General features: G+C 41.2%; 4 protein-coding genes across 5 annotated transcripts; 3 read left to right on the plus strand and 1 right to left on the minus strand.

Moving 5' to 3' along the window:
* Positions 1-1,012: 1,012 nt before the first annotated feature.
* On the plus strand, positions 1,013-2,254 carry LOC116192349 (probable calcium-binding protein CML18). The gene has a single exon (XM_031520885.1). The coding sequence runs from the start codon at positions 1,483-1,485 to the stop codon at positions 1,981-1,983; it is 501 nt and encodes a 166-aa protein (XP_031376745.1). The 5' UTR covers positions 1,013-1,482; the 3' UTR covers positions 1,984-2,254.
* Positions 1,974-4,267, minus strand: LOC116192350 (dolichol-phosphate mannose synthase subunit 2). 2 transcript variants are annotated; one of them, XM_031520887.1, is made up of 4 exons: positions 4,102-4,267; positions 3,102-3,212; positions 2,805-2,993; positions 1,974-2,110 (listed from the first exon to the last, which is right to left on the minus strand). In XM_031520887.1, the coding sequence occupies exons 2-3, from the start codon at positions 3,189-3,191 to the stop codon at positions 2,835-2,837; spliced, it is 249 nt and encodes an 82-aa protein (XP_031376747.1). In that variant the 5' UTR covers positions 3,192-3,212; positions 4,102-4,267; the 3' UTR covers positions 1,974-2,110; positions 2,805-2,834. The 2 variants fall into 2 exon arrangements, with proteins under 2 accessions (XP_031376747.1, XP_031376746.1); XM_031520886.1 differs by lacking the exon at positions 1,974-2,110 and having other exon boundaries at positions 2,537-2,993; positions 4,102-4,266.
* A 4,461-nt stretch (positions 4,268-8,728) lies between these two features.
* On the plus strand, positions 8,729-11,805 carry LOC116192026 (syntaxin-22-like). Its single transcript, XM_031520420.1, has 7 exons — positions 8,729-9,196; positions 9,783-9,876; positions 10,145-10,284; positions 10,540-10,614; positions 10,846-11,003; positions 11,099-11,199; positions 11,374-11,805. The coding sequence occupies exons 1-7, from the start codon at positions 9,015-9,017 to the stop codon at positions 11,437-11,439; spliced, it is 816 nt and encodes a 271-aa protein (XP_031376280.1). The 5' UTR covers positions 8,729-9,014; the 3' UTR covers positions 11,440-11,805.
* A 515-nt stretch (positions 11,806-12,320) lies between these two features.
* Positions 12,321-14,709, plus strand: LOC116192027. Its single transcript, XM_031520421.1, has 2 exons — positions 12,321-12,689; positions 12,901-14,709. The coding sequence occupies exons 1-2, from the start codon at positions 12,575-12,577 to the stop codon at positions 14,451-14,453; spliced, it is 1,668 nt and encodes a 555-aa protein (XP_031376281.1). The 5' UTR covers positions 12,321-12,574; the 3' UTR covers positions 14,454-14,709.
* Positions 14,710-15,116: the final 407 nt, after the last annotated feature.

The following is a 15,116-nucleotide window of genomic DNA, read 5'->3' on the forward strand; positions in this document are numbered from 1 at the left end:
AATCGTTTTTCCTAAGAGAAGAAAAGGAGAAACTGATCAATCGTTAAGCTAAGTTGGCATTAAATCATCAGTTGGCATGGACAACCAACATTGATGTTTAGAACCCATATATATATGTGTGTGTATGTGTATATATATCAGCTCTACGACAACATCCATTGTGTACACATAATATTATGAGGAAAATTCTTTTGTGATGTTTGAATTTAATCCCCGAATGTAATATCTAGAATAATATTAATCACCCTTCAATAGGAAAAAAATATAATCACGAAAAATCTCCTGCTTTCTTAATGTCCTTCAACAATTTTTTTTTAATCTAGACTCACCATTATAATTAAGAAAAGGAAAAGATGTAACTTTCAGTTTCCCGCTACAAATGTTTCAATTTATAGGAATTATTAGATCATGAACATGATTCTATTTACTAAGAAAACCAAAATACGTTGTTTACCTTAGTGGGCCGATTTAGCTCGACTGGATTAGTCGAGACCCAATTGAGTTTTTGAATACCATGATTCCTACCCGAAAGAAAGAAAAAAAAAAAAGAAAACTTTGTTTACTCTCTCAGTTAAGTTTTCCATTTTTCTTCTACTTTTCATCTATTCCATTAGTTTCCTATAAATTCTTTAAAAAGTAAATAAGATTAGAAAAATAAATTATATTATAATACTTATCACAATTTATTCTAGCACTTTTTAGTTTTTTTTTTTAATGTTATAGCAGAATCACACGTAATTAAATTGTGCGTAAGATTGGCCAAAAAAATGTTGTATGTCAAAGCAGATGAAATCGAGGGATACATAACCTACTTAATGTGATTTAATGGAATTCATGTGTAACTTGGTTGTTCATTTAATTTCTTAATAGCAAAAAAATAAAACAGGAATTACAACTTCTTCTTTTTTTCCCCCATAAAATAGAAATATAATTTAAAGAGTGTAAATACGACCAAACAATAATTAAAACAACGGTTTGCGGATTCATAGACGGTTGGGACCGGTGAGAGGTGCACCAATCACGGACTTGGGCGTCAGCTGTTTGCCGCTCTTTTGGAAGGGAACTCTCTCTGTCTCTCTCATCAGCTTCTTCAGGACAGAGACAGATTACGGAGTCATCCTTCATCAATGTCTGTCAATGGAGAGTGAGTATTAGGTGTTGACTTCTCATCAGGCAGTCTTACGTATTCCCCCATTCAAATAATCAAAGTTTCTCTAATATATAATTGCAAGTCTACTACGTGTTCGCCAATTGCAGAAGACAACCACTTCTTCTTCTTCCTTTCCTTTCCTCCTCCCATCTTCTGGTTAATGGGTTGCCGCCAATCTGAAGCACCCATTTCTGCAAGTTGGTATTGAACAGAGGAAAAGAGACCTCCCATGGCGGCCTTGTTCCAAGATTCCAGCAGTTGAGGGCCCAAGGTTGATCATTCGGGGATAGTTTTCATCTGTTCTCTATCTATCTCACTTTCCGGTCTTCGAGATGAGCAGCAAGAAGGGATCAGTGAAGCTGGACGAGGACCAGATCGCGGAGCTCCGCGAGATCTTCCGCTCCTTCGACAAGAACGGAGACGGCAGCCTCACCCAGCTTGAGCTCGGATCGCTTCTCCGGTCGCTTGGGCTCAAGCCCAGCCCTGAGCAGCTCGAGGCCCTCACCCAGAGGACTGACACCAACAACAACGGCCTCGTGGAGTTCTCCGAGTTCGTGGCCCTCGTGGCACCCGAGCTCCTCCCCAGCCCCAGCAAGTCTCCCTACTCAGAGGAGCAGCTGAGGCGGATCTTCAAGATGTTCGATCGGGATGGGAACGGGTTCATAACTGCTGCCGAGCTGGCTCACTCCATGGCTCGGCTCGGCCACGCCCTCACGGCTGAGGAACTTACTGGGATGATCAGGGAGGCCGACAAGGACGGGGATGGGCAGATCAGCTTCGAGGAGTTTGTGCACGCGATCAGTTCTGCAGCGTTCGATAACTCGTGGGCTTGATCCGGATCAGACATCTTCAATATCGATGCCAATTCTTTCTGCTTGATGTTTGGTGCACTTTCTTGTTACCCATTTGCCTTGCAAAATTAGAATCCGGCAGAGGTTGAAGCTATACATATGTGCGAGCCTGCCGGAATCATAATCATTGAGATTATCTTGTGAGACAGGTTATTTTGGACCTGCAGATATCTGGACTATAAATTCTGATACAGTAGATGAGATGTGTTACATATTATGTGAATGCAAGATGGTTTATTTATGCTTTTGTAAACGGCATAAAGAAATGAATTTTCCATCGTAAAATTCAGCCTCTCTTTACGCAACTCATGCGTTAAATGAATACAAGCAAAGGTAAAGCTAGTTATCTACAAATGAGTAAATGTCAGCAACACATATTCGTTGATGGAATATAAATATAAGACGTAAAATCATTGTCTACCGAAAAATCAGGATGAAAAATGCATCCTTCCTTGCCCATCACGGCAATCACTGAAGATTGATTGAACTTTCAGCTTAATCAAGATGAGCTGACTGCCAACAAAACACGAGGAGCAGTGGAAAGATTGTACCGTGAAACATTCATTCAAACCAAGATTAACGAGTCTATATCCGGTAGCATTTAAGAATAGATACTCAGTCAAGCTACAAAGCTCAGTTTGACATATAATGATTCACAAGAGCAAAACAACATACAAACTAGAGACAGGATGAAAGATTTTCATCACCTAAAGTTAAAGGTATTCGCTGCTATTAGTGTGTCATACTGACAAATGATACCGTGTGTGTATATAGAAATTCAATCGACTAGCAAAAGAACCTACGAGGTGAGAAAGCGCGGAAAGAGGAATCTTTTATTGTGCTTTCTTCTTCTTCTTGGATTTGAGCATCACGAACCCGATGAATAAGCACAGGAATGACAGCAGCACCACGCCAGCAAAAATGGGTATGAGGATGGCGTATTCCTGGGGGAGGAAGTACTTGTGGATGAAATGATCGGTATCTACGAATGGCTGCAGCAGTCCAACAGATATATACAGGAGTTAATACAACTACTTAAAACAGGATCACGAAATAACAAAGATGAATGTATAGGGTAAGTGGAAGGAAAGCAAAATCACCAGGATGATGACCCAAAAGGTATAGTAAGTGAATATGGATAAGCTGATCACTGATAACAAGAACCCGACTGCTCTATCAGCTAGTTCCATTCAGATGCTGTAGCTTTCTATCTGTCAATAAAGATCAACCATTATAACCGCGCCCGCTCAACCGAAGAGAAATATGACCCCATTATCAAATGTGACATCTTTTAAAATTGGATGTCATGGAAAACATAACAAACAGCAAAGGGGCATGATGAGATGAATTCGTCAACAATGTGGTCCTCTGTCACTGAACCGAGCAGCTCAAGAGAAAACTAAACATCTCTCGAGTTTGAATACGCTCAGCAACAAATCTATCCTTTCAAGGGTCCAAACCACTGAATCAAGAAACATACAGATACAACAAATCTAGAACAGAAAATGCTCAGAATATAGAGTAAATGTAATGATAGTTACAGACAGATATGGCTGGGGAAAAGTTACTTCATCAGATGGCTGATATATGAGCAAAACATACATTTTCTAGGCTGATTTCACACCGCCAGAACTCCGTCGACTATAACGAGAGAAGGTATCTAGACAGGGACCCTAGGAAGAGCGAATTTTGCACGACGCACGTTTTTAAATAGATGAGGGGGCATGATGGGGAACCGAATACAACACATGTTCCATGATAATTCGCAAGAAATGAAAATCCCGACACGACACTGTGAAAAGTTGCAGAAAATACACTTGCAAAAGGACCGCCTCGCAGAGAAAACCAACATGCTCAGAAATACATATACATAAAACAAACTGCCAGCATTTTAGTCAGCGATTCAGCAACGAAATCAGCAACATGTTGATCTGGGATGATCCGATTACAGCAGGCGAAAAATCCTACGGCCGTTCGTCCAAAATCAGGCACATTCAGCTAAGTCAAACCTCCAAAACAAGAGTCTGCCCATGGAATCGGAGCATCAAGAAGGGGAAAACCAAAACAACAGAGAGACCGAGGGGGGGAGAGAGGGAGTACTCCGATGAATTAATCACGCAGCGTCAATCCGAGCTCAAGTGGACACCGCTGGGTGGAGAATTGCAGGGAATTGAGAGGGTCTGAGGTGACGGCGCAATCAGAACGGAAACCTCACCGGAAGATTCATCTGCTTTTGGTCGCCGAAGATCGATGGATTTCGAAGCAGAAGCTTAATGAAAATGAAAAACATTTTTACCAGAAGCAAAAAAAAAAAAAAAAAAGGCCAGAGGAAGGCCCACTAGCCCAAAGCGATGTATTTTCGCCTTCCTCGGCCCATGTAGTAGCCCAATTGGAAAACCTTTCCCAACCTTTGGAGGCCCAATTGATATTTTCAATATAGTCCTCACCTATCTAATATTATAATATTATATATATATAAGTAAAATTTACTTCAGTACCAATAAATGCTACTCAATGAAAGCTCTTGAAATAATGCAATTGAAAAACAGAAAAAATTAAATTTTAATTTCTAAAATTAAAAGGACTACTTAAAAAAATATTACTTACTAGGTTTTTTTACCCGCGCGTAGCACATAATTTTTTATTGCAAGTATAATTGTATTTACTTAATTCAAACTTTAATTGTTCTCAGTTAAATTTTTACATTTTTATAAAGAAAATTTCTTTTTATATAATATCTAATAATTATATCCAAATATCTTAAGAAATTGTGATTAATTCATATATTACTACTATATTGGAAAAGGAACAGTAATGTAACTCTTTCAAATTATCATTTCTCCAATTCAATCAAAAACTAGTACGTCATAAATTGAGGATAATCTTGTAATTTATAAGTTTTGATGGTATATTAAAATTAAAATATATCAGGGGTAATTACTCCTTTAGTCCAAAAAGGTATATAAATGTAACACTTTGGTACAAAAAAAAATTTCTCTGCTACTTTTCGGTACACACAGTTTCAATTTTATTTCAATGTCGTGCATTCCATTATCCTGCACTTGACATAGTTAGCCCGACGCTTATGTGACTTATTACATGTCATATGTATTTTTCTTTTTGGTGAAAATCTTGCTTGTAGGTAGCTAAGGAAGACCAAGACAATAGAGGGATCGGGGCAGAGAGAGAGAGAGTACTATGATGAATTGATCATGCGGCGTGAATCCGAGCCCAAGTGGAGACCACTAGTTGGCAAGGAATTGAGAGGGACTGAGGTGACGATCCAATCAGAACATTGTTAACTTTCTTTACCACCAAAAAAAAAAGAAGGGAAATAGGCCAGAGGAAGGCCCACTGGCCCAAAGCTACGTATCCTTTGCTCTTTGACGGCCCATGTAGAAGCCCAATTGGAAACCTGAGCAGGCCCAACTGAGATATTCAGTATAGTCCTTGTGTGAGAATTATTAAGATGTTGTTTCAAGAAAAATACTACCCGAACTTTTCCGCATTTCCATTATTGGCACAAGCCGCCTGGTATAGAACTCCGTCTAACGTTTCTAACGGCGGAGTCCCGTATTCATTGTGCAAATGGGAGATACGAATATACATTTCAGAGATATATCTTGTATAATCTCCATTACGTGAAAGGGAGAATAAATACCAAGCAATGGTGCCTAATCGAAAAAATCCATCACTTCTTTGTATGAGTGCTCTCACTAGAATGAGTAGGCTATAGAAGCAAAAGTTCATGTCAAATGTAAGGGACAGAGAGAGGCAGTTGTTGAAGGAGAAACCTATTGTCATATGATAAGAAGAAAAATGCAATCTCGAGAGAGAACCCCAATAGTTTTTTTTTTTTGGTAAGAAAACTCGCTATGACCTATTTAAATAATTTAGTATCTAATAACGCGTGATTTCAAATGTAGCTATTTAACAAGATAATCATATTAGTTACTCTAACATTGAAGGATGAGGCTTCACCGCTTGTTTGGATCGCAAGTTAAAAGAGGGTTATGGATGAGTGAGTTAAGTAGAATTATGGTTACTCAGGACTACTATCAGTAAACTATCTTTATCTAACATCCTTAACTCAGGATCGAAATAAGCTCTCATAGTTCAATCTTGGGTGATGATACGAAAGATATAGCTAGTACCCATATTAATTTTGTTTAATTACAAGAGAGGCTCATGTGCCTAATATAATGAAATATAAATACTAAATAACTAATAAAGGGATATAAATAGTCCTATCAAATATCGATCCTGAAACATCTTGATTACCGCGCGTTGGTGATAGCCATATTAATTTTTATTTGAAATTTTTTGCTAAGTGGGTGACATTTAAGATTGAACTTTCCTTTGATATTTGGATAATGCACTGATCCTAATTTATTATTTATAAAATTTTGGCCTTTCGGCCCATGCCTTACTTTTTTTTCCCCTCAAACGGTAATGAGTATTCTTCTTATATCGATCCACTGCAAAAGTGGATACAAGGTAAAATACCCAAACATAAATTATAAGATCGACATACATTTATTGACTCGCCAGGTAAACCACAAATGAATATAAACGTGAAGACCATGTCGACTAAGAACACTACAATTATAGCAAGCCTCTTGAAACCAATAATCCCAATCGACTAACTTTTTACAACAATTCATCAATGGACTCCAGAGAAGATCGGGAAGGGGATCTTCAATCCAGTACATTAATTCACGGTGAATTTCTATCTCTGAAAACAGAGATAAAGCAGAGGGGATGCCTTCGATCAGTATTCGAGCACAGTCTTCCATCACAAATTATAATCCCTAGACATAACTCAATTATCCTAACTCTAAATAGCCAAATCCCAAGACAGTTAGACCAACAATCAAACCAAAGCAGTCAAATAGCTAAATTTCTTTGGTATGTTCAAACCAAAGACTATCTTTATTGGTTTAAACTAGCAGCTATCACCAGAAAAGGCGAGACCTGTCCAAAATCAATAACAAAAAGGCAAGTCACAGACAGTTAATATGAATCGACGGGAGGCATAATCACTCCGACTGAGAGCGCAATCCTTTGTCGTGGTGGATGGGGATTGCTAAAAGGAGTGGTGAGAAGACCGTATACAAGAAATTGCCGCAAGAGAGGAGGCGGAGGGATAGACCAGCAGACGAATGGGGTAGAGATTGCCTCCAGATCCTCTCGAGTCTGCCCAGCACAACCTGTCCGAACCCTATGGAACTTACTCGAACCATATAGAATTGACCCGAACTCAGGAAACTTGAGAGGAGGCCACTAATCTATCCGAGTCCAAAAGAAGCACCGCAATTGATCTGAAGGAGGCCACTGATCTATCCGAACCTCGCTACTTATTTAGATATAGATTGTACTTAGAAGATCTGCCGTCCCATCACGTCGAAGCAAAACCCGAAAGGCCAAAAAGAGCTCATAAGATGCTGCCCATTTCAAAATTCCTTTTCACATAGCAAAGTCCTTTTTCTGTCGGGGAATTTTGATTTTTTGGGCCCTCAAAAAGACCTTTAGTACATTATACATCCCTGAACCTTATATATCGTCTCATCATGCACCTTGAAGAATGGGTATTTGTAACTTTGCCCCCGGCCATAAGCTTGTTAAAAGATTTAATTGAGGACATTAATGTGACCCGTGGGACTTGTTTGGTAATAACTCACATTGAGAAGGCAAAATACGGGACGGGATCTTCCAAGATGTAATGTTACATTCATCTTTCATAGAATATTCTTCTGATATCTTCACCAATTTTTTATATAATCCAAAAGATTGAATAAAGAGAGTGGACGATGAGCAAGGACAAACAACTAAGACAAAGTATGAAATTGGATTATTTTTATATTATTGCAGTTGGATGATCATTATCCACAGAGGAGTCAATAGATACTTCCTAGAAAATTAAAAAACAAAAACAAATTATTTTTTACAATATCGTTGTTATTCATTTATCTATAGAGGAGTCAACTAATATTTTCTATTTAGTCATAATAGATTCTAGATTGAGATGTAAGGCCAAGTGAAAACTCCAACTTTACCCTCCATTTGGATCATGGGAGGAGAGGGGAAGTAGTAACAAACTTTCTCTTCCTTCCCCTAAGGACGGAATTAGGATTTTCTTTCAGTAGCGACAAAATAATAACTTAACGTATATAGCGCCTATATGTTACTTTCAGCGAGAGCAAAATAGTAAATTGACGTAATTTGATATTGTTATTACGAGAGAAAATTTTAAATGTTATATACTTGTGGGATTCAATACTAAAGAAAGCTTAAATTCCAGGGGGCATCGCCCCTTCCGAATAATGTGCAGCTCCATCCATGCTTCCCTTCCTTTTTCCCTCCGTTTTCCTCCTATCTACACGAAGTGTTAAGGTTCATATTGGAGGGGGGGTGGGTTGATTGTGAACTTTAGGGTGCGAAGCAGACTAATTTTAAACTTCTGGACTCAAAATCGAATTTCACAATTTCCTGACTTTGCCAGTTTGCCCCACTAAGAAAAGCAAAAATTAGTTAGGAGTTTTCTCAATTCTCTCCCGCTTTAATACACACCACAACAAAAGCATTTATTTAGAGAATATCTAGTGTCCAATCATCACCGACCACGTGTCGCCTCCTACCTGTCCGTCCCCATCGGAGCAAAACTCTGCCGGCACAGAGAGGGGGGGAAAAAAAAAAACTTTATCAATCAAATCATCAAAATTACAGCAGAGCGCTCATTCTCTATCTCTGTCTCTCTCTCTCTCTCTCTGTCTCACTGCAAGTGCAACACTTCATCATATCACAACGAATCCCTCAATTCTCGGCTTAATTCTGTGCCCTAAATTTGCCTCAGTTCGTCCCAAATTCCCTGCGGATTGGGCGAATTCTCGTCTCCCCTTTGTCCTTTCCATCTTTTCCTCGGAGAAATTTCCTCCGTTTCCCCGGGTAAAGGAGAGAGCTTTTCGGGGTTTAGGGTTGGGGGTTGATCGGAGGAGCGGAGAGGGGAAGGAGAGATGAGCTTTCAGGATCTGGAATCGGGCCGTGCGGCGAGGCGAGAGCTGATCAACGGCAAGCAGGATGCCACCCAGGCGGTGGCTTCCGGGATATTCCAAATCAACACCGCCGTGAATACTTTCTACCGTCTAGTCAACACCCTCGGAACCCCCAAGGACACCCCCGAGCTCCGTGAGAAGCTGTGAGTTCTCTTCCTGAATTTCCCTTCCCTTTTCTTCTTTATTTACTTTTCACTTCAATCATATTGTTTGAGCTTCGGAATATAACTTGTTAATGGCGGAATTGGGTTTGCATGTTATCATTTGTGCAATCTGTTTCTGCATTTAGGTAATTATTAATCTGGGCACCTGTGGTTGGTTCCTATAACCCTCAATGATCTGAAGAATTTCTCTCTCTCTCTCTCTCTCTCTCTCTCTCTCTCTCTCTCTCTCTCCCTCTGTTTTTTTTTTATTGAACTTACATGATTCAGTTGTTTATGTTCCATCTCTGTCATCCCAATTGAGCTTCTTCGTCACTCGTAATTTAGGAATTGAATTATTTCGCATTTTAAAGGAGAAATCGGGGGAGAGCCATAATCCTTCAACAATGGCATCGATGAAAATCGGGGCTGGTGTTTCGAATGTTCATTTGAGGCACATATGTTTGCTGAAATCATTCTTTAAAACTATGACGACCTCATTTCAATAATAAATTAGTATCGTGTTTTTGAATTTCCTTTGGACCTTCTAGTGATGGATGCTCTCTGATGATGCTTTTGATTTTGACAGGCGCAAAACAAGGCTTCACATCGGCCAGCTGGTGAAGGATACATCCGCTAAACTTAAACAAGCCAGTGAAACTGATCATCATGCTGGAGTAAGCGTAAGTCTGCAAGAACCTATGCCGGATTACTTATGCAAGATAATCCATTCCTGATAGCACTTCTTGGAGGATAGAACTTAGGGCTGAGATCGTAATGAGGTTTATTTGCGCAATATGACTTGATAGTGTTTGGCTCTCTAAAGTCCCCACCGTGTTACTTTCAAACCATCCTGCATGATTGGTCAATCTCTGGTTCAACATGCAGCAGTGTTCGATGCAAATCATCCCTCTCCTTTCTGATGTGAATATAATTTTTTTTCACTTGCAGCCGAATAAGAAGATTACAGATGCCAAACTAGCAAAAGATTTCCAGGCAGTTCTCAAAGAGTTCCAGAAGGCTCAGCGTCTTGCAGCTGAGAGGGAAACAGCATATGCCCCTTTTGTACCCCAAGCAGCTGTTTCTTCAAGGTAACTTTGGATTATCTAGACTAATATATGCAGATTTCTTTGATCAGCTTCTTATCCATGTTCTGGGTCATATTTGTTTGTTGCGCTTGAGGCTTGCGACAGTTAAGGAGTGACGATAGCAATGCCCAGGAATTATTTAAAATGTTTCTGGAACTTTTATTTCACAATAGTTTATCAGTGTTATTTCCTTATATTGCAAACCTGATAAGTTCACTTACCTTTCTAACTTTATGAACTCATGCTTCCTTCATGCAGTTACACAGCAAGCGAGCAAGACATAAGTTCGGATAAAACTCCTGAACAACAGACTCTTCTTGTTGAATCCCGAAGGTTAGCTTTTGAACAATTTTTCATCACATTTCAACTTCATTTGTAAATTCAAAGAAAAAATAGTTCAGTTGGTAATGAAGGTGCCTACTGTTATCAGCTGAATTTGTAAATTCAAATAAATAGTTCGATTGGTAACTATGGATCTTTTGATATGTGGGTGTGATAAGAACTAAGGTGAATTAATGATCTCAACTATGCAACTGATACAGTTTCATGCGATTCATCTTGCAGGCAGGAAGTCTTACTGCTGGACAATGAGATTGCTTTCAATGAGGCCATAATTGAGGAAAGGGAACAGGGAATTCAAGAAATTCAGGAACAGATTGGGGAGGTGAATGAGATCTTTAAGGATCTCGCGGTACTGGTTCATGAGCAGGGAACTATGATTGGTACATCATTCCATTCTTCTCTTTTGGACCTTCGGCTCTCTAGCTGTATGATTGCATTCATCATATTCATATCTTGTCTGGGTTCTGTGTTGTAGATGATATTGGAACCCATGTTGAGAATGCACATGCTGCAACTGCACAAGGGAAGTCCCACCTGGTGAAAGCTGCAAAGACTGAACGGTCAAATTCCTCGCTGGTAACTTTGATCTCTTTCTGTTTCACCAAAAAAAGAACTTTGATTCACTTTCTTTCTTGTAGTCTGTTAGTCTCATCAGTGCCTTAGTGTTGCTCGTGGAAAGCCTGATAAATCTCTCTGTTATTGCTTTCAGTGTTTGTTTAGATGAGTTACGGTTATGCTTCTTTCCTGCAGGCCTGCTTGCTTTTGGTCATCTTCGGGATTGTGCTGCTCATTGTTATTATTGTCCTCGTAGCATGAGCAGAAGAACAACAAATACTATCGTATATAATGCAACCATAGCCACTGGGGAGAGAGCAACAACATGGTGATCCAGTCATTCTCTTAAGACTCTCGGGTGAAATGACGGTTTCCTGAAGTGTCAATCCTTTTGGCATCGAGTCTACAGATGAAGGAATTTTTAATCTTTCCGTAGTTTGTTTTCTCGACTTTTTTTTCTTTTCCTTGGGCCTTTGGTCTGGGTGGGGGCTGTTTTGGTGCTTTTGGTTCTGTGCATTCTTTTTCTTGTATAATTGTCTCCTGAGATGGATCAGTAAGATGGAGCAGATTGATTTCAAATGGATATAAATATGGCAGCGAGTTATATACCTGGAGGATTTTATTATACTTCTTTTTGCCGAAAGAGTCCAGCAATAAGAAATTGTCATGCCAAGGGAAGCACATTTGCTTGATGTGAAAGAGAAGTTGAACGATGCTTGGAAAAAACATATCCATTATTATCGACTGATCACAGCAATCGCCTTGACGTGCCCATCGGTGATTGTGGATATCGTCATTGCAGAAATGATATCGTGCAAGTTATTTGTATGTCATAAATTGTGTTTAATGAGAGTGATTGGAGAAGAGGAATGGACAGCATATGAACAGGTATATGCTCCCACCCCATGGATTTGGACTCTCTTGTTTTGCCACTCGACGTAGGTTTCTGTTAGGTAGCATTGACCTCCACGATTATTGTTGCCTCCACGCCATATGAAACATTTTGTTTCTACTACGTGGCGACGTTAATTAATTTGTGGCCCTTAATTGTTACGGTCCTAGGGCCAGACCACCCGGGAGGCCCCTAGACGGTTGGATGGTCCGGCCTCGGAACCGTAGGGGCTCCCGTTTGTTACCATTGGGGCAATTTTATCGCTTGAAGTTAAGTTTCAGAAAGTTTTTCTCAATCTCCCAGACTGTCTTGCCTTCCATCTTTCTTGCACGACACATTCTGTGTTGGAGGGCTGTTATTATGAGCTATGCACGAAGGTCTATCCTTAAATATGTGGCAGAGCGGGGAAGAACACATGCCTTTTTCTCTGTAACGATTCCATTCATAACGTCTATCAATTCTTCTATTTTTCATCGTCCCTTGCAAGAACAATTTGAGTAGCAAATGGGAAACTGCATTACCCTCTCTTCAACCGCTGGGGACGCCTCCATCGGTAGCAAAGCTCTTCCTATCGAGACTACCTTCAAGCATCCCGCTCCTCTGCCCACTTGGCCGCCTGGTAAATCGGACGCCACTCTCGATCTTTAAGCATTGGCTGATGCGACTTTTCTTGAAAACTTTTATCAGCTGCACTCGGTGCGGGAAGGAGATATAATCCTATGGCCCTATGGTGCTTCATGCAGGTTTTAGTGCATGAAGCGAGTGCCTTAATTTTGCCGGGCCAAGTCAGCATATAGGGAAGATAATCTGTCGATTTTTGTTCGATGCAGGTTCCGGATTCGGATGTGGGGTTATTGACCTAGGAGGCCTCAAAGTACGCCGATTATCGACTTTCAAAAAAGTTTGGGCGGCATACGAGGGAGATCCGGACAACCTTGGAGCAACATTCTTTGAGCCCTCTGCAATCCCGAATGGATTCTTCATGCTCGGAGGCTATAGCCAACCCAACAACAAGCCACTCAACGGTTGGGTCCTCGTAGCCAAAGACGGAGCAGAAGCTCTCAAAAGGCCGACCGACTACACCCTTCTTTGGAGCAGCGAGTCCCTGAAAATCAAACAAGATGGGGTTAGCTATTTCTGGCTTCCCGTGCCGCCCGAAGGATACAGGCCTGTGGGCCTAGTCGTCACAGTCTCCCCAGAGAAGCCCTCCATGGACAGGATCCGATGCGTGAGGTCTGACTTAACCGACCAGTGCGAGGTGGATACATCCATCTGGGGGCCCACGGACTCAGCCAAGTTCAGTGTGTCGAGCTTGAGACCGCAAAACCGAGGCACACAAGCTCTGGGGGTGTCTGTGGGGACATTCGTTGCACAAGTTAATGGCGGGAATGGTTCTTCGATTCCTATCAGTTGTTTGAAGAACAACAGCCCAAACTATACATCTTGTATGCCTAATATGAGCCAAGTTGGTGCACTCGTCCGTGCTTACTCTCCGCTCTATTACTTCCATCCCAAGGAAAAGTACCTGCCGAGCTCTGTGAGCTGGTTCTTCAGCAACGGAGCCCTCTTGTATAAAAAAGGCGAAGAATCGAAACCCGTCCCTATCGAGCCCATGGGTTTGAACCTTCCCCAGGGCGGCTCAAATGATGGGGCCTACTGGTTGGACCTTCCCGTGGTCGAAGTGGACAAAGAAAGAGTAAAGAAAGGAGACTTGCCGAGTTCTCGGGCGTACTTCCACATCAAGCCCATGTACGGGGCGACTTTTACTGATATAGCCATATGGCTCTTTTACCCTTTTAACGGTCCATCAACGGCGAAGGTCGGGATTATCAATGTCCCGCTGGGCAAGATCGGGGAGCATGTCGGCGATTGGGAGCATGTGACCCTTAGGATAAGTAACTTCAATGGTGAGCTTTGGAGGGTCTTTTACGCACAGCATAGTGGAGGGACTTGGGTTGATGTCTCGGAGCTCGAATTCCAGGGCACCAGCAATAGGTTCGTGGCCTACTCTTCGCTGAACGGTCATGCTTCGTACCCGAAGCCGGGTCTTGTCATGCAAGGCACTGCAACGATCGGGATCAGAAATGACACCTCAAAGAGCAGTCTCACCATGGATACTAGTGCCTCCTACTCAATCGTAGCGGCCGATTACCCCGCAGGGGCATCGGTTAGTTCACCTCCGTGGTTGAACTATATGAGGAAGTGGGGCCCAAAGATTAGTTATGATACGGCGGAGGAGGCCAGGAAGGTGGCAAGCGTGTTGCCCGGGGAGCTGAAGTCGGCTTTCGAGAGCCTGATGAAGAGCTTGCCGAGCGAGGTGTTCGGGGAGGAAGGACCCACGGGACCCAAGGTGAAAAGCAGTTGGAGCGGGGACGAGGTCTAATGTGAGAATATATTTAATGAGTGTTACTCATTCATAATTGATGAATAATAACTAATCAGAGTGTCTGAAAGTGGAAATTTATGAAGTTACTGTGAGATTAATTTTTCACTTTTGAGCATTCTAGTTGAGTGTCAGTCAGCTAAGCCATGATTACGTATAATACCAGTCGATTGCTTTACTTGTACTCTTACTAGTATTATTACTATGAAACCTTCCAAAAAAAGAAAGCAGGCAAGTACGAAACAATTCCTTGTCACTCTCCAGACACTGGGATGTCTTGTCCGCACGTATTCTTGGAGACTTAGATACAAAATGCACGTGTATTTTTGAACCCGATACGATAAGTTAACGGATGGCTTCACTCCATCCGCATCTATTAAGAATTTAAGATTACAAGCGGAGTCCAAGCACGAGCCTAGATGCTTCGTCTGGCATATAAGTGTACACAAAATCACAAAAATATACGACAAAATTCACGAATACGAACAATCCAAACCATTAATTGTCGTAAATTTCCTAGATAGTATAACGTAATGCACAAACATAATAATCGTCACGGTGTCCTTCTTTCTGTACCGGTTATAGGAAGGAACGTAGCCTTTGGCCTATTCCCGTTGTTGTGATTGGATGCCTCATCAACTCATATGTTGGCTAAGCTTTAGC

This window comes from Punica granatum, chromosome 1 (assembly GCF_007655135.1).
Source record: "Punica granatum isolate Tunisia-2019 chromosome 1, ASM765513v2, whole genome shotgun sequence".
Taxonomy (NCBI): domain Eukaryota; kingdom Viridiplantae; phylum Streptophyta; class Magnoliopsida; order Myrtales; family Lythraceae; genus Punica; species Punica granatum.